The sequence below is a fragment of the Enoplosus armatus genome, chromosome 9 (genome assembly GCF_043641665.1).
Source record: "Enoplosus armatus isolate fEnoArm2 chromosome 9, fEnoArm2.hap1, whole genome shotgun sequence".
Lineage (NCBI taxonomy): Eukaryota > Metazoa > Chordata > Actinopteri > Centrarchiformes > Enoplosidae > Enoplosus > Enoplosus armatus.
In genome coordinates, this window is record NC_092188.1 from 17471378 (window position 1) to 17485314 (window position 13937).

Sequence of the window (13937 nt, forward strand, 5' to 3'; positions counted from 1 at the left end):
ACACTATCTCCTGAAAAACTGAGACAGACATTGAGCGCACACACACTGAGCTGCTTGTCATTGAGAAATATGTAGGTTAAACGTATTGATCAGCTTGTGTGTGAAAGGAAAGTGATGGAAATAGACAATGCATTGCACATGAGGTCAGAGTTGCTTCAGCACTGACAGGCCAATGATTTTCCAAGTCAATAGTGAGAAGAAAATTGCAAGTTAAGAAAAAAGAAAAGCACTTTGAAGATACCTGAGTTGTGTTCTGTATTTGTATGAGAGATAGAACACTTGCTGAGATTTAAGAGCATAAGATGATGAACAATTCAGTTATATGGGGCAGATGAAGATTCCAGCTTCAGTGTGTTGTGCGCTTGAAGAAGAACAAAAAGCAATGTATGTTTGAGCTCAGGGTTCCCTAAAGCTATTCCATGTAAGTGGAGACAGTCTTTCCCAGGGCCCCTTATTAAAGCTCACCAATACTCTAGGACCTCCTGGGGAACCAGCAGAAACTCTCTTCGGTCCCAACTCATAAATTAAACAAACACAGCACTTGATAAATGTTACTGCCCAGAAGCCTACATCTTAAGACTCTTCTGAGCATTACATAGTAATTTAATTTGGTGTTGGTGGTTTAGATAAAAGTGTATGGTTTATGCAGAGGATAAAGGAAAGCAACAGTATCCTATATGGTATTTGACATCCTTCACTGATATTTTAACTCGGGCAGGCTCATTTAAGGTCAAGATCTTGTAATCAGGTCTGTTGTAGCCTCCAGATTTAAAGAAAAATCATACTGGGTATGAACAAAGATCCAGGACAGTTCCACCCCAGATTATTCTGAGTCCTGGGCTGCTTTTTAAGAATATTTGTTATGCAGAAGATTATATTATGATTTGTTTTTCCTTAAATTGTTACCGAAGGGAAGGCTCTGTGCCTTGCTGCATGAAGATGATAATTGAAGGTTATGGATTAGGAGATGTAGCGATGTAACTGATGAACACCGTAACAAAACCTTTGCCGACTTGTGCTCCTCTCAGTAGCAGAGACGGTGTAATGTGATCGATCCATTTCTATAAATGACATGGCGGAGAGGTGATGGAGATGATTGACGAAGAGTTAAAAAGGATATCTTTCATGTTAAAGGTTCTTTAGACCAGGATACCACTGACACCACTCTCCTGGAAATAGAAGCCCTCACTGCATCAGACAGAGACCTCGGGACTAATGTAGTGTAAAAAGGTCAAAATGATGATGGCTCAGGAATGAGGAATAGTATTCTACGTGGGACATTAAGTTTGATATAACAGATTTAAGTGTTGCATTTCAGTTGGCCCGTCATTAGCAGTTAGAGAGGTAGCATGTTATATAGCAGATTCTTCATAGATTGAAGAGTAAACATTGCTTTAGGTATTTGAGAAAGTGGAGGGAAGGTGTTGCTCACTGAGCTTGGCACATTTGCTAAAGGCTACGAGACCAGAACGCTCACTGTTTTGATATTCTTGAACACCAAAAGTGACTCAAGGCAAAGTCTAAAAAAGTAGAAAACAATAGTCGAAAAAGATGCTTTATTCCAGCGGTTAATCAAGGAATTTTACCTTGTTGCTGCACTAAGAAGGACGAGAGCGTTGCGTTTCTGTCGGGGTGATTTTGTGTTAGATTTGGCAGTATAACAGTAAGTTTGGAAAGCTGAGGCCAGCTGAATGTTAGAAAACCCAACCTCCCCCTGAGGAGAGGGCGATTATGAAGCACTTATGGAAGACAAGTTGAGCCTGTGCTCTGTGCTCACGTCTGTACGGTTTAACAGATGTGGGAGAGAAGGGGGTGTAGTTTTTATATAGAGCAGTGTGCCTGGCAGTGAAACAGACTGTAGGAAGAGCCATGGTGAAAAATATATGCAAAAACCCTTCACTTCTGTTGTTTTTAACTGACAACTTGTGTCAATATGTGTTTATGTTTTGCCAAATTTTAGTCTTACATCCACACACAGGCTGTTATGCTGTCATGTGAGGAAACTTTTAGAAAATATATTTTATTATTTAAAGTACAGGTCCCAAAGCTCTAACCTAATATTTCACCATCCATCATGATCTGATTACATTTCTCATCAGTGCTGCCAACACCATGCTGCCAAATACAGTTAGGTCGGCTTGTTGTAAATGACATCATTTTTGGCTCGGAGTTCCTCTATTCTATTATAGCCCTTCTTCTATTGTGGCGCACCTGCACTGCAACCGTATTCTTTTCAGGTCTGGAATAACTACTTATCGTATTTTATGTTTAGGAGTTTCAGTAAATGAGACGCAATGAAGCAGCAGCGTGGCGATTGTTCAAATTGAAGGGTTATGGATTTGCCACTACAGAACCAGTAACTGTCTGACTCAGTGTGTGTGTAGATGTGTGCACTGTACACACATCATAACGTATGTTAATCACAATTAGGGTGGGAAATATTTTAGATTGAATTCCATTTATTAGTATTTGTTATTCCTCTCTGTATTGTATGCACTGTAAATGTCTGACATAGTCATTACAATAATTTAGATATTTCAACCAAAGATTTGGCTTGTTTGGAGCTCTGTCAGTTGTCCGATTGCCAGACCTTTCTTATAGTTGACAAATGTGGTAGTTGCTGTTATAAACCTTTATTGTAATTGTGTTTAAATTACCCCTCCATGAAGTACTGGTGTTTTTACTAGTTGTGTGTATACTGTATGTTGACTGAGCCATCGGAAAAAACAGAAATGTGTTTGTAGAACAGGTAGTCATTGCAAAATTCATTTTTGTCTTTCTGTTGCCAAAGTATATATTTCAATGAACATTACCTACATGTAGAAATACAGTTTTTAGCCAATCACTTAATCTTTCATGCAAGTATATATGAAGTGCTTTTTGCAGTGTGAGATGAGGCAGTTATGTGAAAGCTTGTGTGTACATGCTTTTGTGTGTGTGTGTGTGTGTGTGTGTGTGCACAGACTGTACGTCTGCACTGCACATGTATGTGCCGTGATACTTTGTGTGTGCACATGTGGTTGGGTGGTAGACGGGAATAGGACCCGAACAATAGTGTGTGTGAATAGAGAGGCCTGTTCCCGCACTTCGCTGCCCACTCTTGGTAAGCTGCTGAATGGGATGAAATGGCCCTTTGAGATAAGTAACACTGACCTCTACTTGTCACCCTGAAAAGGTTAACAACTCTGGGACAGTGAGGTAGTGTTGCCAGGGTGAGTCACTGTCACGAACATAAGTGACTCATCAGACAGGCGACAAGAGGAAGTGAAAAGAAAAAGAAGAGTCGTGACAGTGTTGCAGATTGTGACAGAGGGGGTGAAGAGGGAGGACCACATGAAATGAGATAATGATGTGAGATGTGAGCTGTACAGTCAGATTACTCTGAAGTTCTCCCTTTCACATCAAAAAGAGATAGAAGAGACCAAATACTGGCAATGCAAAAGTTAGTTAAGTTACAACATTTTAATTAAATCTACTGGGGAAAGGAAGGATGTCTATTATTAAAGATGTGACAGAGAGAGCTTGTAACGCTGTTGGAATTGACTGAGTCATCACAGTTACAGGATCAAAATCACCCCGACCTTTGACCACATCCATGCAAGGACACACTTGGAGTTGAATCACTTCCTCTTTTACTTACATTGAAAGAGAAAGGCCTTGGTCTTATCATGAGTCACAACTCGTTTGATGAGCACAAACCATTGAAACCAGCCTGCATTTCTAAACATCCCTCCATACCACTGAATAGGTCAAATGAAAACCAGGATGGTTTTAGAGCGTTTAGTACCATTCACCACTTGTGTTTATGTTGAGTTCAATATTGCTTAAAATGTTACGGTGAAATGAAGTGCGTTGTCACACTGGTCATATATACATACATCCTCTAAACCTGTGTTGAGGTGAAGTCGGCAGTTTCCAGGTGTGTAACTGAGTGTGAGCCAGATGTTACTGGCAAAAAAGAATTAGTGCTTACAGGACTTATCCTGGATAGGAAAGGGTAAAAAAAAAAAGAGAGCTACTCTTGGAACAACATCTGACTTGACATGTAAAGGGGGTCAGGTTTTAAATGACACAGAACAATGCACTGGTTTTAAGAACATGCCACTTGACTTTCATTGGGAACAGGTGCGATAATCTCACACCACTGACATGTTTTTGTTGTTTTAAGAAAATAAGACTATTAGTCTTTAAAAGTAGGTGATGATGTGTTGAGATGAAGTGTACTTTTTCTCAGTTTCATTTTGAGTTTTTTTTTTTACTTTTGGTTTCTGACTTACAAGAAACATTTTTTTGTAAATTATAATATCTACACAGGTCATTAGAGATGTCCATGGTACTTGTGTGACATACAAAGAAAAATGCTGTGATTGCTATCTTAAAGAAAGCAGTATGTTGATACTAGATACTAGAATGAAACATTCACATGTGACTATTCATTCAATTAAAATTAGCTTTTATTTATTTATTTATTTGATAGGGACAGAGCATGTTAATGAACATCAGTATAATAGTACAAGATGTAAACATGCAGAAGTTAGCAAGAATGCTAATTTACATCCATAGCCCCTGCGGGTACCTGTAGTGTCGTTGTCGGGACATTCTGAAATAGTTTTGAAAAATAAAAACTAACCTCCTTCGTTGTCCTCTCTCTGCCTGTCTCACCTCAGAGCGCTGCCTAGAAGACCATGAGCTGGTGGTTCAGGTCCAGGCCTCTATGACCAGCGACAGTAGATTCCTCTTCAGGAAGAACTATGCCAAATATGAATTCTTCAGAACCCCCCTGGTAATTGCTTCTTCTTAGACATTTCTTAACATGCCATGTCACTCCTGATGTGCTTTTGCTGTAATATGTTCCACCTATAGCCTGTAAAAAAAATACATACATACATACATACATACATTTGTGATTGTCATTTTTAGATCATTTGAAATAAACATGAATAAACATAAATAAAATAAAGATACGGCTACTAAAAGGACGGCAGTATTACACCCCATGGTTTCTAGTATTTAGAGTGTACAGGTCAAATGAGAATGGATGTTCAAGTAAAGAATTTACTGCCTCAGAGATGAATGAAAGACACCTTATTCGACAAAGTGTCTCCCTTTTGTTTTGTGTTCTCGTGAAGTATTATGACAGCTGACTGTATTAATGAGATTTGCATGATGTTTCCTTTTTTGTCACAAATTCCCACCCTGTAATTATTGTCACGGTGGCTGATGTTCTCTGTCTGTCTGCCTCCGTCTCTCTCCACTTTCTTCTTCTTCCACCAGACATTTTTCCCGGAGCACATGGTTGCATGGTGCCAGGAAACCAGTCGTACGATTCCACCATCTCAGCTCCTCCAGGTACGTACAGCAGACGCACACGCACGCACGCACGCACGCACGCACACACACATATTTGTCACGTGTCTGTCTCTCATTCTCTCTCCTCCTCTTGACACGCACACAGCTTGGTTTACCTCAGAGTCAGCACCCGCTACATACTGTACAATCAAGCTGACATACCTCACCTCTGACCCTTAGACAGTGTGTCTCGTCAGAGCATGCAGTAATAACTACTGTTGATCCCCTGTTGACACATGACTGTCTCGGCACACGCACCACAGGCCCGACACTTGTGATGGATGGAATTAGGCAGTCAGAAATAGAACATACAGTTCCTCATCTACCCACCGTTTGTTTGCAATTCACACACTTGTGTCATGCTTCTTGTCCGCCTCTCGGGCCACACACTGATTTCACAAAAGATATGAAGAAAAGAAAAACGTCTGGGAGGAGACCAGACAAAAAGATTCTTTGGTCTTAATGGATGGAGGGTTTACATGCAGTCTGGCTCTCTCCTGTATCAAGTAATGGAGCTGTCAGAGACAGAACCACAAGTGGAATCCATCCCTTCATCCTTGCCACTCACAGAAAGCTTTTAACTCCCCTGCTGATCATATAGACGTTATGCTCCGTTATGCTCCACATAGAGGAGTCAATAAATGAATGGGGATGTGGGGAGCCTGAGTTGTTTCAGGAATCCCCAGTGTTTGACTTTTTCTAAACACAATATCTTTGCACTCAATTAGAGTGCCGTCCAAGCCGAGACAGTTTCTGACCTGAGCTCAGCCAGGTGCAATATTTGCCATTATTCAAGGAGCGTATGTCAACGCAAAGCAGCCAACTGTGGTGCCTCGAAAAGAAAAGCTTTTTGAATGAGCTTTGCGTGTGAACGTGCGCTCTCCGCAAACGTTGGAAAATGCTCAAGCACGAGGTCCATTGTAGAAAGTTTCCAAAACACTGGGAAACATGTGCTTTAAATATTGAAGAGTCCTCTGGAACAGTTTACCTTCCAGCCGCAAGCCACAGATTCCAAATCAGCTCTAATAACTTAACCTGCCACTTCATGGTGTGATATTTTTGTGAAACATGGAAACCGCAAACTCCAAATACTTCAGACACCCACAAGACAATTTAGGCTTTAAGGGTTCCCAATAGGAATGTAGTGTATGTTGATTCAATGCATGTACTGTGTTTGTCTTGCACATTGCATAACATTAAATGTGGTTATGCAGTATATTGTTTTCCTTTTTGTGGTAAAAATAGAAAATAATTATAGGCCCTGCTTAAAACATAAATAAATGATGTATATACTGTACATATGTATGCATGTGTATGTATATACACATGACAATGTAAGCTCTCTTCAGCACTGTACACCCTTTGATTTTTCAGACAATAGACAATTGTATTTACTTATCATGGTCGCCAACGTGTAAGAATTCAAGCTGCCGCCCATCTCAACCATCAGCTGTCGGTCTTTCACTGATGCAAGAAGTCCAGATGTCGCTGTGGTCTTTCACAAAAAGCTATTACCTCCAGTCTGTGATGCCTCAAAAATGGTGTCTGCTGCAGTTTTCAGTATCTGGCTGTGACAGGGAGCTTATAGGCTTCAAATATGATCCAGCAATGCCCTCCTGAGGACATTGATGGAGGACATTAAAGAGTGAATAAATCCTAACTCTTGTGTGCTGATCCCCTACTCCATGTCTCTCTTGCTCCCTCTTTCAGAACTTCCTAGCGACCAGTAGCTGTCCAGAGATCCAGGGGTACCTGTATGTGAAGGAGGTGGGTAGGAAGTCATGGAAGAAAGTTTACATGTTCCTGCGGCGCTCAGGACTCTACTGCTCTACAAAAGGAACCTCAAAGGTAACTGCAACTTCAAGGGACAGAATATATTTCATTATAATTTTTCTAACATGTAATTCCTTTTTTTTTTGTTTTGTTTTTTATCATTAAAGAATTCATATGCATACTACATTAAAAATGCACAGTAATAATAGTAAATATTCCATATTAAAGGTAATTATCTTCAAAGAATTAGCCTTTTATTGATGGTGGTCTCTCTGCATACATCTCTGTCTGTCAGCGTACCTCCAGGCTGTGTCTCTCTTTGATGTTCTGACTTATTAATTATTTCTGTCTCCAGGAGCCCAGACATTTACAATTGCTAGCAGACCTTGAAGACAGCAACATCTTCACTGTCATCACAGGCAAAAAGCAGCACAGTGCGCCCACAGACTACGGGTTCTGCATTAAGGTGAGTCTCAGATGACAGAAGTGAGATGAAGCTGATTTCTAATGAAATATTATGAGCTGAGCCATGATCGACTTCCTGTGCAGGTCCCTGTCACATGAGGAGAGCGCTGGCATGTATACCTGAGTGCTGAGGTTCTAAATGTAGATGAGCAAACAGTTAAAGCATTTTCTCTCACGATCTTTATCAGCTCAGTTAATTCCATCAGTGATGATGGTGATATTGGTGGTGCTGGTAGTGATGATGATGATGATGATGATGATGATGATGATGATGATGATGATGATGATTATCTGATTTTGAAAAATGTTAATTCGCAGCCCAATAAAGGTCGAGGGGAGTTGAAGGAGTTGAGGATACTGTGTGCTGAGGATGAACAGGGCAGGACCTGTTGGATGACCGCCTTCCGACTCTTTAAGGTAACACCATGGCGGTCTCAAAAACACATATCATAGTTTTTGCTGTGTTTCTTTCCTCTTCAGGTCATACCACAGCACATACATCATAGCACAGCTACCAAACGATTCAAACAGAAAGTACATCATTTCTGGGCTGGGATTAAAAAAATGTTTCTGAACCCATTTGAGAGACTAACAGCAAACCTTATTTACAATAAACTCAGAATATGATAGTGTTGGTTGACCAGCGTGTTCCTCTTTCTTTACAGTATGGGATTGTGTTGTACCAGAATTATAAGATTCCTCAACAAAGAAAAACGTTACTTTCGCACTTCTCAGCACCTGTGGTAAGTTTACCTGTTTATTTCAAATTCAGTTAAAGCACATTCAAACCTCAAATCAGCTGTTTCAGTGTAATAGCAGCTTTGAATAAGCCCCATATCTTTGACATAAGAAAAACGGATTGTTCAGAAATGCTATTGTAATGTATGCACTAGGAACAGCCCACCTTTGCAACCTCGCTTTTTATTGCACTGCCTTTGTCTGCATTTTATACATAGCTGAACACTTGTGTTTCTGCCTTTGTGTCCACATTTTGACTGTCATGTATCTCTGTTTCCCCCTAGCGGAGTGTATCGGAGAACTCCCTCGTGGCCATGGATTTCTCAGGGAGGATAGGCAGGGTGATTGATAACCCCGTAGAAGCTCAGAGTGCTGCCATGGAGGAGGGACATGCATGGCGGGTGAGACACAACCTCAGTTTTCTGTCAACAATGCTGGTAGCGGACCTCAAAAGATCTCTACAGATGGCACTATTTATTTTGCTCAAATATTCACACAGAGGAACTTCCTCTGGTGTAGATTATTCTGTTATTTTGAGCTGACAAAAGCTGATATGGCTGTGGGGCATCTTAAACTCAGTCCACAATATTGTAGTCAGTATAATCCAGTGTCAGCTTTGCTCTTGTTTAAGGTTAGAAAATGATTCTACATTACAGTAATGACTGTTATTAAGTACTTTGCTTATTTAACTGTGAAGCTTCACCACCATGTGTTGAGAAAAACTGTAGTATTACCTACCCGGTACTGTCATGTATACCAGATCATGAACTAATTCCTGTTGTTTTGTCTCTTATCTGGCGTCTCTCTCAGAAGAGGAGTACACGAATGAACATATTAGGCTCCCACAGTCCACTTCACCACTCCTCACTAAGCTCAGGTAAATTCAAAGACATTTAGGATCAGCAAAATAATTGATTGTTGCCTTCATTTCTTTTCTGAACAATTTTTCGAAATATGTTTTGAAATGTGTTTTTTGTTTTCTCTGCAGTCATCCACATAGCTCAGTTGTGGTTCCACGGCAGGATAACCAGAGAAGAATCCCATCGCATTATCCACCAGCAGGGACAAGTAGATGGGTGAGGGAGCAGGAGCTAAAACATGTCATACACGTAGATTTGCTATTCACTGAATAAAACATAAACAAAATATTGTTCTATAAAATCAAGCCAACTGAATATTTGTCTCACAGCGTCCTCCTTTCTCTTGTTGCACAGGTTGTTTCTGCTGAGAGTCAGTCAGAGTAACCCCAAGGCGTTTGTGCTCACATTGTGCCATCACCAGAAAATCAAACATTTCCAGATACTACCGGTATGCATTTATTAGTGTTTAATAGTTTTTACTATACTTTTACAAATGGTTAAATACAGTAGCAAGCACTAAAATTAGAGGTCGTTATATATTAATATTGAATCTGTTTATTTTTATGTTTCTTTTGTGACATATCTGTTTTCTTTTTTGGGAGACATTAAAAACTACCTTGACCTCGACTGTTGTGTTGATCAAAATTATTAGGCTGCTGTTTGTGTGAGCTATTTAAATCCCAGAAGGCAAACCATTAAGTCAAAGCATTAACAGGTGAATGTGAATTTGGTGTTACTTGAATAAAAGAGGTTGCTGGAAACCAGGACCTCTCTAGAATGTAGGAAATCAATCTTAAAAAGTAGAATATGGTTTGCAAAACAGTCAGCAGTAATGGGAAACATATGTGATTTGTTGCAAACAAGCCCAAACATGTAAAACTATTATGTCCTTTAAAAAAAGGATGTTCTCTTTTTCACCTTGTCCTTTCTTTTCCCTTGCCATGCGGTCTGTCCCTGCTTGCTCATGCCTGGACCCCTTTTTGATGCTGGCAGTGTGAAGAGGACAGCCAAGTCTTCTTTAGCCTTGACGACGGCGCCACCAAATTCACCGACCTGATTCAGCTGGTGGAGTTCTATCAGCTCAACAGAGGAGTGCTGCCTTGTAAACTCAAACACCCGTGCACCGTTGTGGCCTTATGACATCTTCGGATCATCTGACCCCATGACCCCCTATCACTTGACCTGACTCTGCCTAAAACAAACAAAGCATCGAGAACCTTTCTGTTGGTCGGTTCTTTTTGTTTTTATCCTTATAAGAAGCTGGTGAATTGACTGACGTTTCGTTGTTGTCATTTTATATTGTCGTGAGTCCGCCAGAGACTGCTGACTTGTTGGATTCCTGTTTTTCGGTTTGCATGGATGTTTGAGGAGTCAGATGCACCACTTGCTCACGAGGTTCCTCAGTCAAGGAGAGAGAAGTTAAAGGAAATGAACACTGCCGTTTGTGTCATTGCTGTTGCAAAATCTTCCACAATCTTACTACCCATAGTCATCAATAAGCTTGGACACAGTGACCCTCGTGGTTTTATCACACAGCTCAAGTGTAGACTGTATTTCCCTTCAACTGGACAATCAGCAGGACAATTCAAGCTTTTCATGTGGACCATTTTGTAGTCTCATTCAGGCTTCATCACATGTCCTCAAAGAATATACTGTAGATGGAGAGTTGATTGTCTCTTAGTTTTGCACTCATGGAACTGGGAGTGGCCTTTGACGGTGCATGACTTTCTCCACTGTTGCTTTACTTAACTGTGAGATGGTGCCACCGCCCTCTAGTGTCATAGGCATGCAAGGACATGTCAAAATTCAACATGGATGAGATTTGGAGGCACCAGAAAGAGTGTTGCTTTTGAATCCTTTTTGGCGCTGGGGAAACATCAGAAGTTTGTCAAGTCAAACTGGAGCCTTGAAAAAATGGCTAAGGAAAAATCTGGACCTGTTGAAACAAAGTATTTTTTTAATAGTGGACATTAAAAAAATCTGCATTGTCCACCCTCACAGAAATATATTTGCTCATCTCTGGCCACACAGGGTTTCTTTTCTTAATGATCCATTCATTGCAGTTATGTATTGTTATCAATATTGTCTTTAATATTTTTAAAGTCCACCTTTTGCATTCTGGATAGTTTCAACTCTTCATTACTCACATAAGCTACAATAAGGTCATTCTGTACTTGTTATTTTATTGCACGCTCCAGTTCCCTTAAAGTATTTCCCACGCAACTTCCACAAAAAATGAAAAAGCAGTCATCAGACATGGTGTCATTCAGGGTGAAATAATAAAGCTAGAACTTTGTAACCAGGTAGACAGTTATGGTGATTGCAATGTTGAATCAGGTAACTATGTGGGGGAAATTAGCAGGTGCAGCCATATGCAGTAGTTCACTGCAGGTGAAGGCAAGATGATACCTGTTGCAGAAGGAGGATAACCACTAGCATTTCCTTCAGGTCTTTTTCAAGTGACAGCAAATCAAAGGAAACAAGAATTATTAATCGTTGTTAAACAAAACTAGGTCAGCCCAGAGACAAAGTGGATTCTGTGGGAAACATCTCTCCTGGTTTTGGGCCACACATGTTTCACGTATTGTTCCACAATTTGCCTCCTATCTGTTGGAAGTCAGTGAGATGCTATCAAATATAAATGTGACCAGGAACATGGTTTAGTGTTCTCCGACTTCACACCGATAGTAGACTCTGTGCATTACATTCCATATAATGCGGCCTTTTTCTACCTGGAAGTACTTGTGAACCAACAGTATCACACATACACCTACTGCCTACTGCACGCCACCTCTTTGTAAATCCAGGCAGACTGTCTACAAACAAAAAAAATGTGTGAAGAGAGAAGAATATTTTAAACAAATGATTGCTGCCTCTCCTTCACCATCATCTCTTGCTCCTCTCGACCTGTCTCATCCATTCTTGTCACACTTTCTTTAGCCTGCTGTTGGATAAAGTGAAAAAAATACACTCTCAGGGGTGTGGCAGCAACGTAGAACTGGAGATTTTAGAACTCAAACTTCTGACTGCAAAGGCACTACAGGTCCCACTTTGATTATTTTAACCCATGTCCGTTCACTTTAGTTTACTGAGTTGCCTCTGTGTCATGACGTGTTAATGATTGACGATAATATGAGCATGAGACTGAAAACAGAGGACATACTCTTAGTGAGTTAGTTTGAGGGCACTGGATACACCTACATTTTGTCCCAGACCGTGCAATTTCAGCAAAAATCAATTGTTTTCCTGATGCCAGCCAAGGTCAGTCCAAAAAAGTATTTTAATGGATTTCCCTTTGTGTTTTGGCCAAGTCTATGATGGCGCTCCTGTAATTAACTATAGTGAAAGGGAGATTTCAGCACAGTGTCTCTAGATAACCTGGATCAAATTTCTTTTTGAATAGATTTTTTTTAGCACCTATTGATCATGTCTGGCAGAATGGAACGAAATGGATAACACATGAAGGGCAAAACCCAGCCATCTCAAACCCTGGGAAGACATAATATAAATAGTAGGTAAATGCCCAAAGCTATATTTTTCACTTCCAGTAAATTCAATTCATAATCACCCTCTTTCACATGTCTCACCACCAACAGCTGTTTTCTCATTTTGTTTTGTTATCCCATGACTCTGCCTGCAATTTCTAAAAACTCACACTAAAGTTTTATTTAGTCCACGCTTTGGTTGTAGCTCTGGTTAGGTCACCAGCCGGCAGACAATTAGATATCTATTTGTACTTACCTGTAATGCAACATCAACAGCCATGATTAATTTACCTGCAGGTTGTCTTAAAATATATTGAACATCTGAGATGCAGAATAGCTGCACCGTATTGACTCTCTGTGCATGGTCACCATTATTTATATAAGATGCAATGACTCAATCATTTTTTAAAAGTATTGTTGCAGCAAAATGTATTTATTTATCTGGATGTGACTGATTACTTGAACATTTTTGATTTCTTTTTCTCAGCGCTGTTCTGTACTGTTTTCTTTTGTCACTACCATGAAATGATTGACCAGTGTGACTTGTTATTCTAATTATTATTGTGGTAATGACATAGCACCTATTGCTGTGTTTTGTTTTCTGTTTTTAGTTTCATCATCAACACTTGTTATGAAGTGACGTTTTAAAGCACACTGGCATCCATAGTGTTAACATTGTCATTCTAGCAGATGACAGGTGGAATGAAAACAAAACAAAAAAACAGAATTTCCCAAAGCATTAGTCACCAAGTTCTTGTTTGTTTTTTTTACCCTTTTAATTACTGGTCTCATTTCTCCCAGACCTATGAAAATATCTTCTTTTAAGAATTCCAACCCTTTTATGTTAAAAAGCCTCAAATTATCTCATTATCACTGTTTTGTGGTGACCTAAACTAGAAAAAATAGACATGAATTAAAGTAATAAAGCCGCAAATGTTTTGGGAAACTGGGTCAAGTAAAACTCAACATTCTCATAATTCACTGTTTCAACACCTTGCCTTGAAGAAAGACTTAGACATTTTGATGTAGAAAAAAAGCTCTTTACATTCAAGTTAAACCTTTTCAGTAAAAATCTTTAAATGCTTAGATTAGATATAACTGAAGAAATGCATAACAACAACCCCCAACCCCCCCCCCCACACACACACACACACACGCACACATACAACCACACACATATACAGACACAGTAAGGCACTGTCACAATTTTCTCTGTATCAATTTATACCCTTAAAACTGCAATGGACAGGGGTGTGATAATTCTATG

The 13937-nt window shown here is 39.9% G+C and overlaps 1 protein-coding gene across 4 annotated transcripts in view; it reads left to right on the forward strand.

Annotated features, from left to right (window-relative positions):
- Positions 1-13247, forward strand: part of grb10b (growth factor receptor-bound protein 10b) — a 62746-nt gene extending 49499 nt beyond the window's left edge. For 3 of the 4 annotated variants that reach the window (XM_070911283.1, XM_070911286.1, XM_070911287.1), the window contains 11 exons: positions 4668-4783; positions 5275-5349; positions 7060-7197; positions 7478-7588; positions 7906-8004; positions 8253-8330; positions 8610-8726; positions 9136-9202; positions 9314-9401; positions 9540-9633; positions 10179-13247. In XM_070911283.1, coding sequence (XP_070767384.1) covers positions 4668-4783; positions 5275-5349; positions 7060-7197; positions 7478-7588; positions 7906-8004; positions 8253-8330; positions 8610-8726; positions 9136-9202; positions 9314-9401; positions 9540-9633; positions 10179-10325 — 1130 coding nt within the window. In that variant the 3' untranslated portion in view covers positions 10326-13247. The remainder of the gene's footprint in view (positions 1-4667; positions 4784-5274; positions 5350-7059; positions 7198-7477; positions 7589-7905; positions 8005-8252; positions 8331-8609; positions 8727-9135; positions 9203-9313; positions 9402-9539; positions 9634-10178) is intronic. The other variant, XM_070911284.1, reaches the window with a different exon arrangement.
- The last annotated feature ends 690 nt before the right edge of the window (positions 13248-13937 follow it).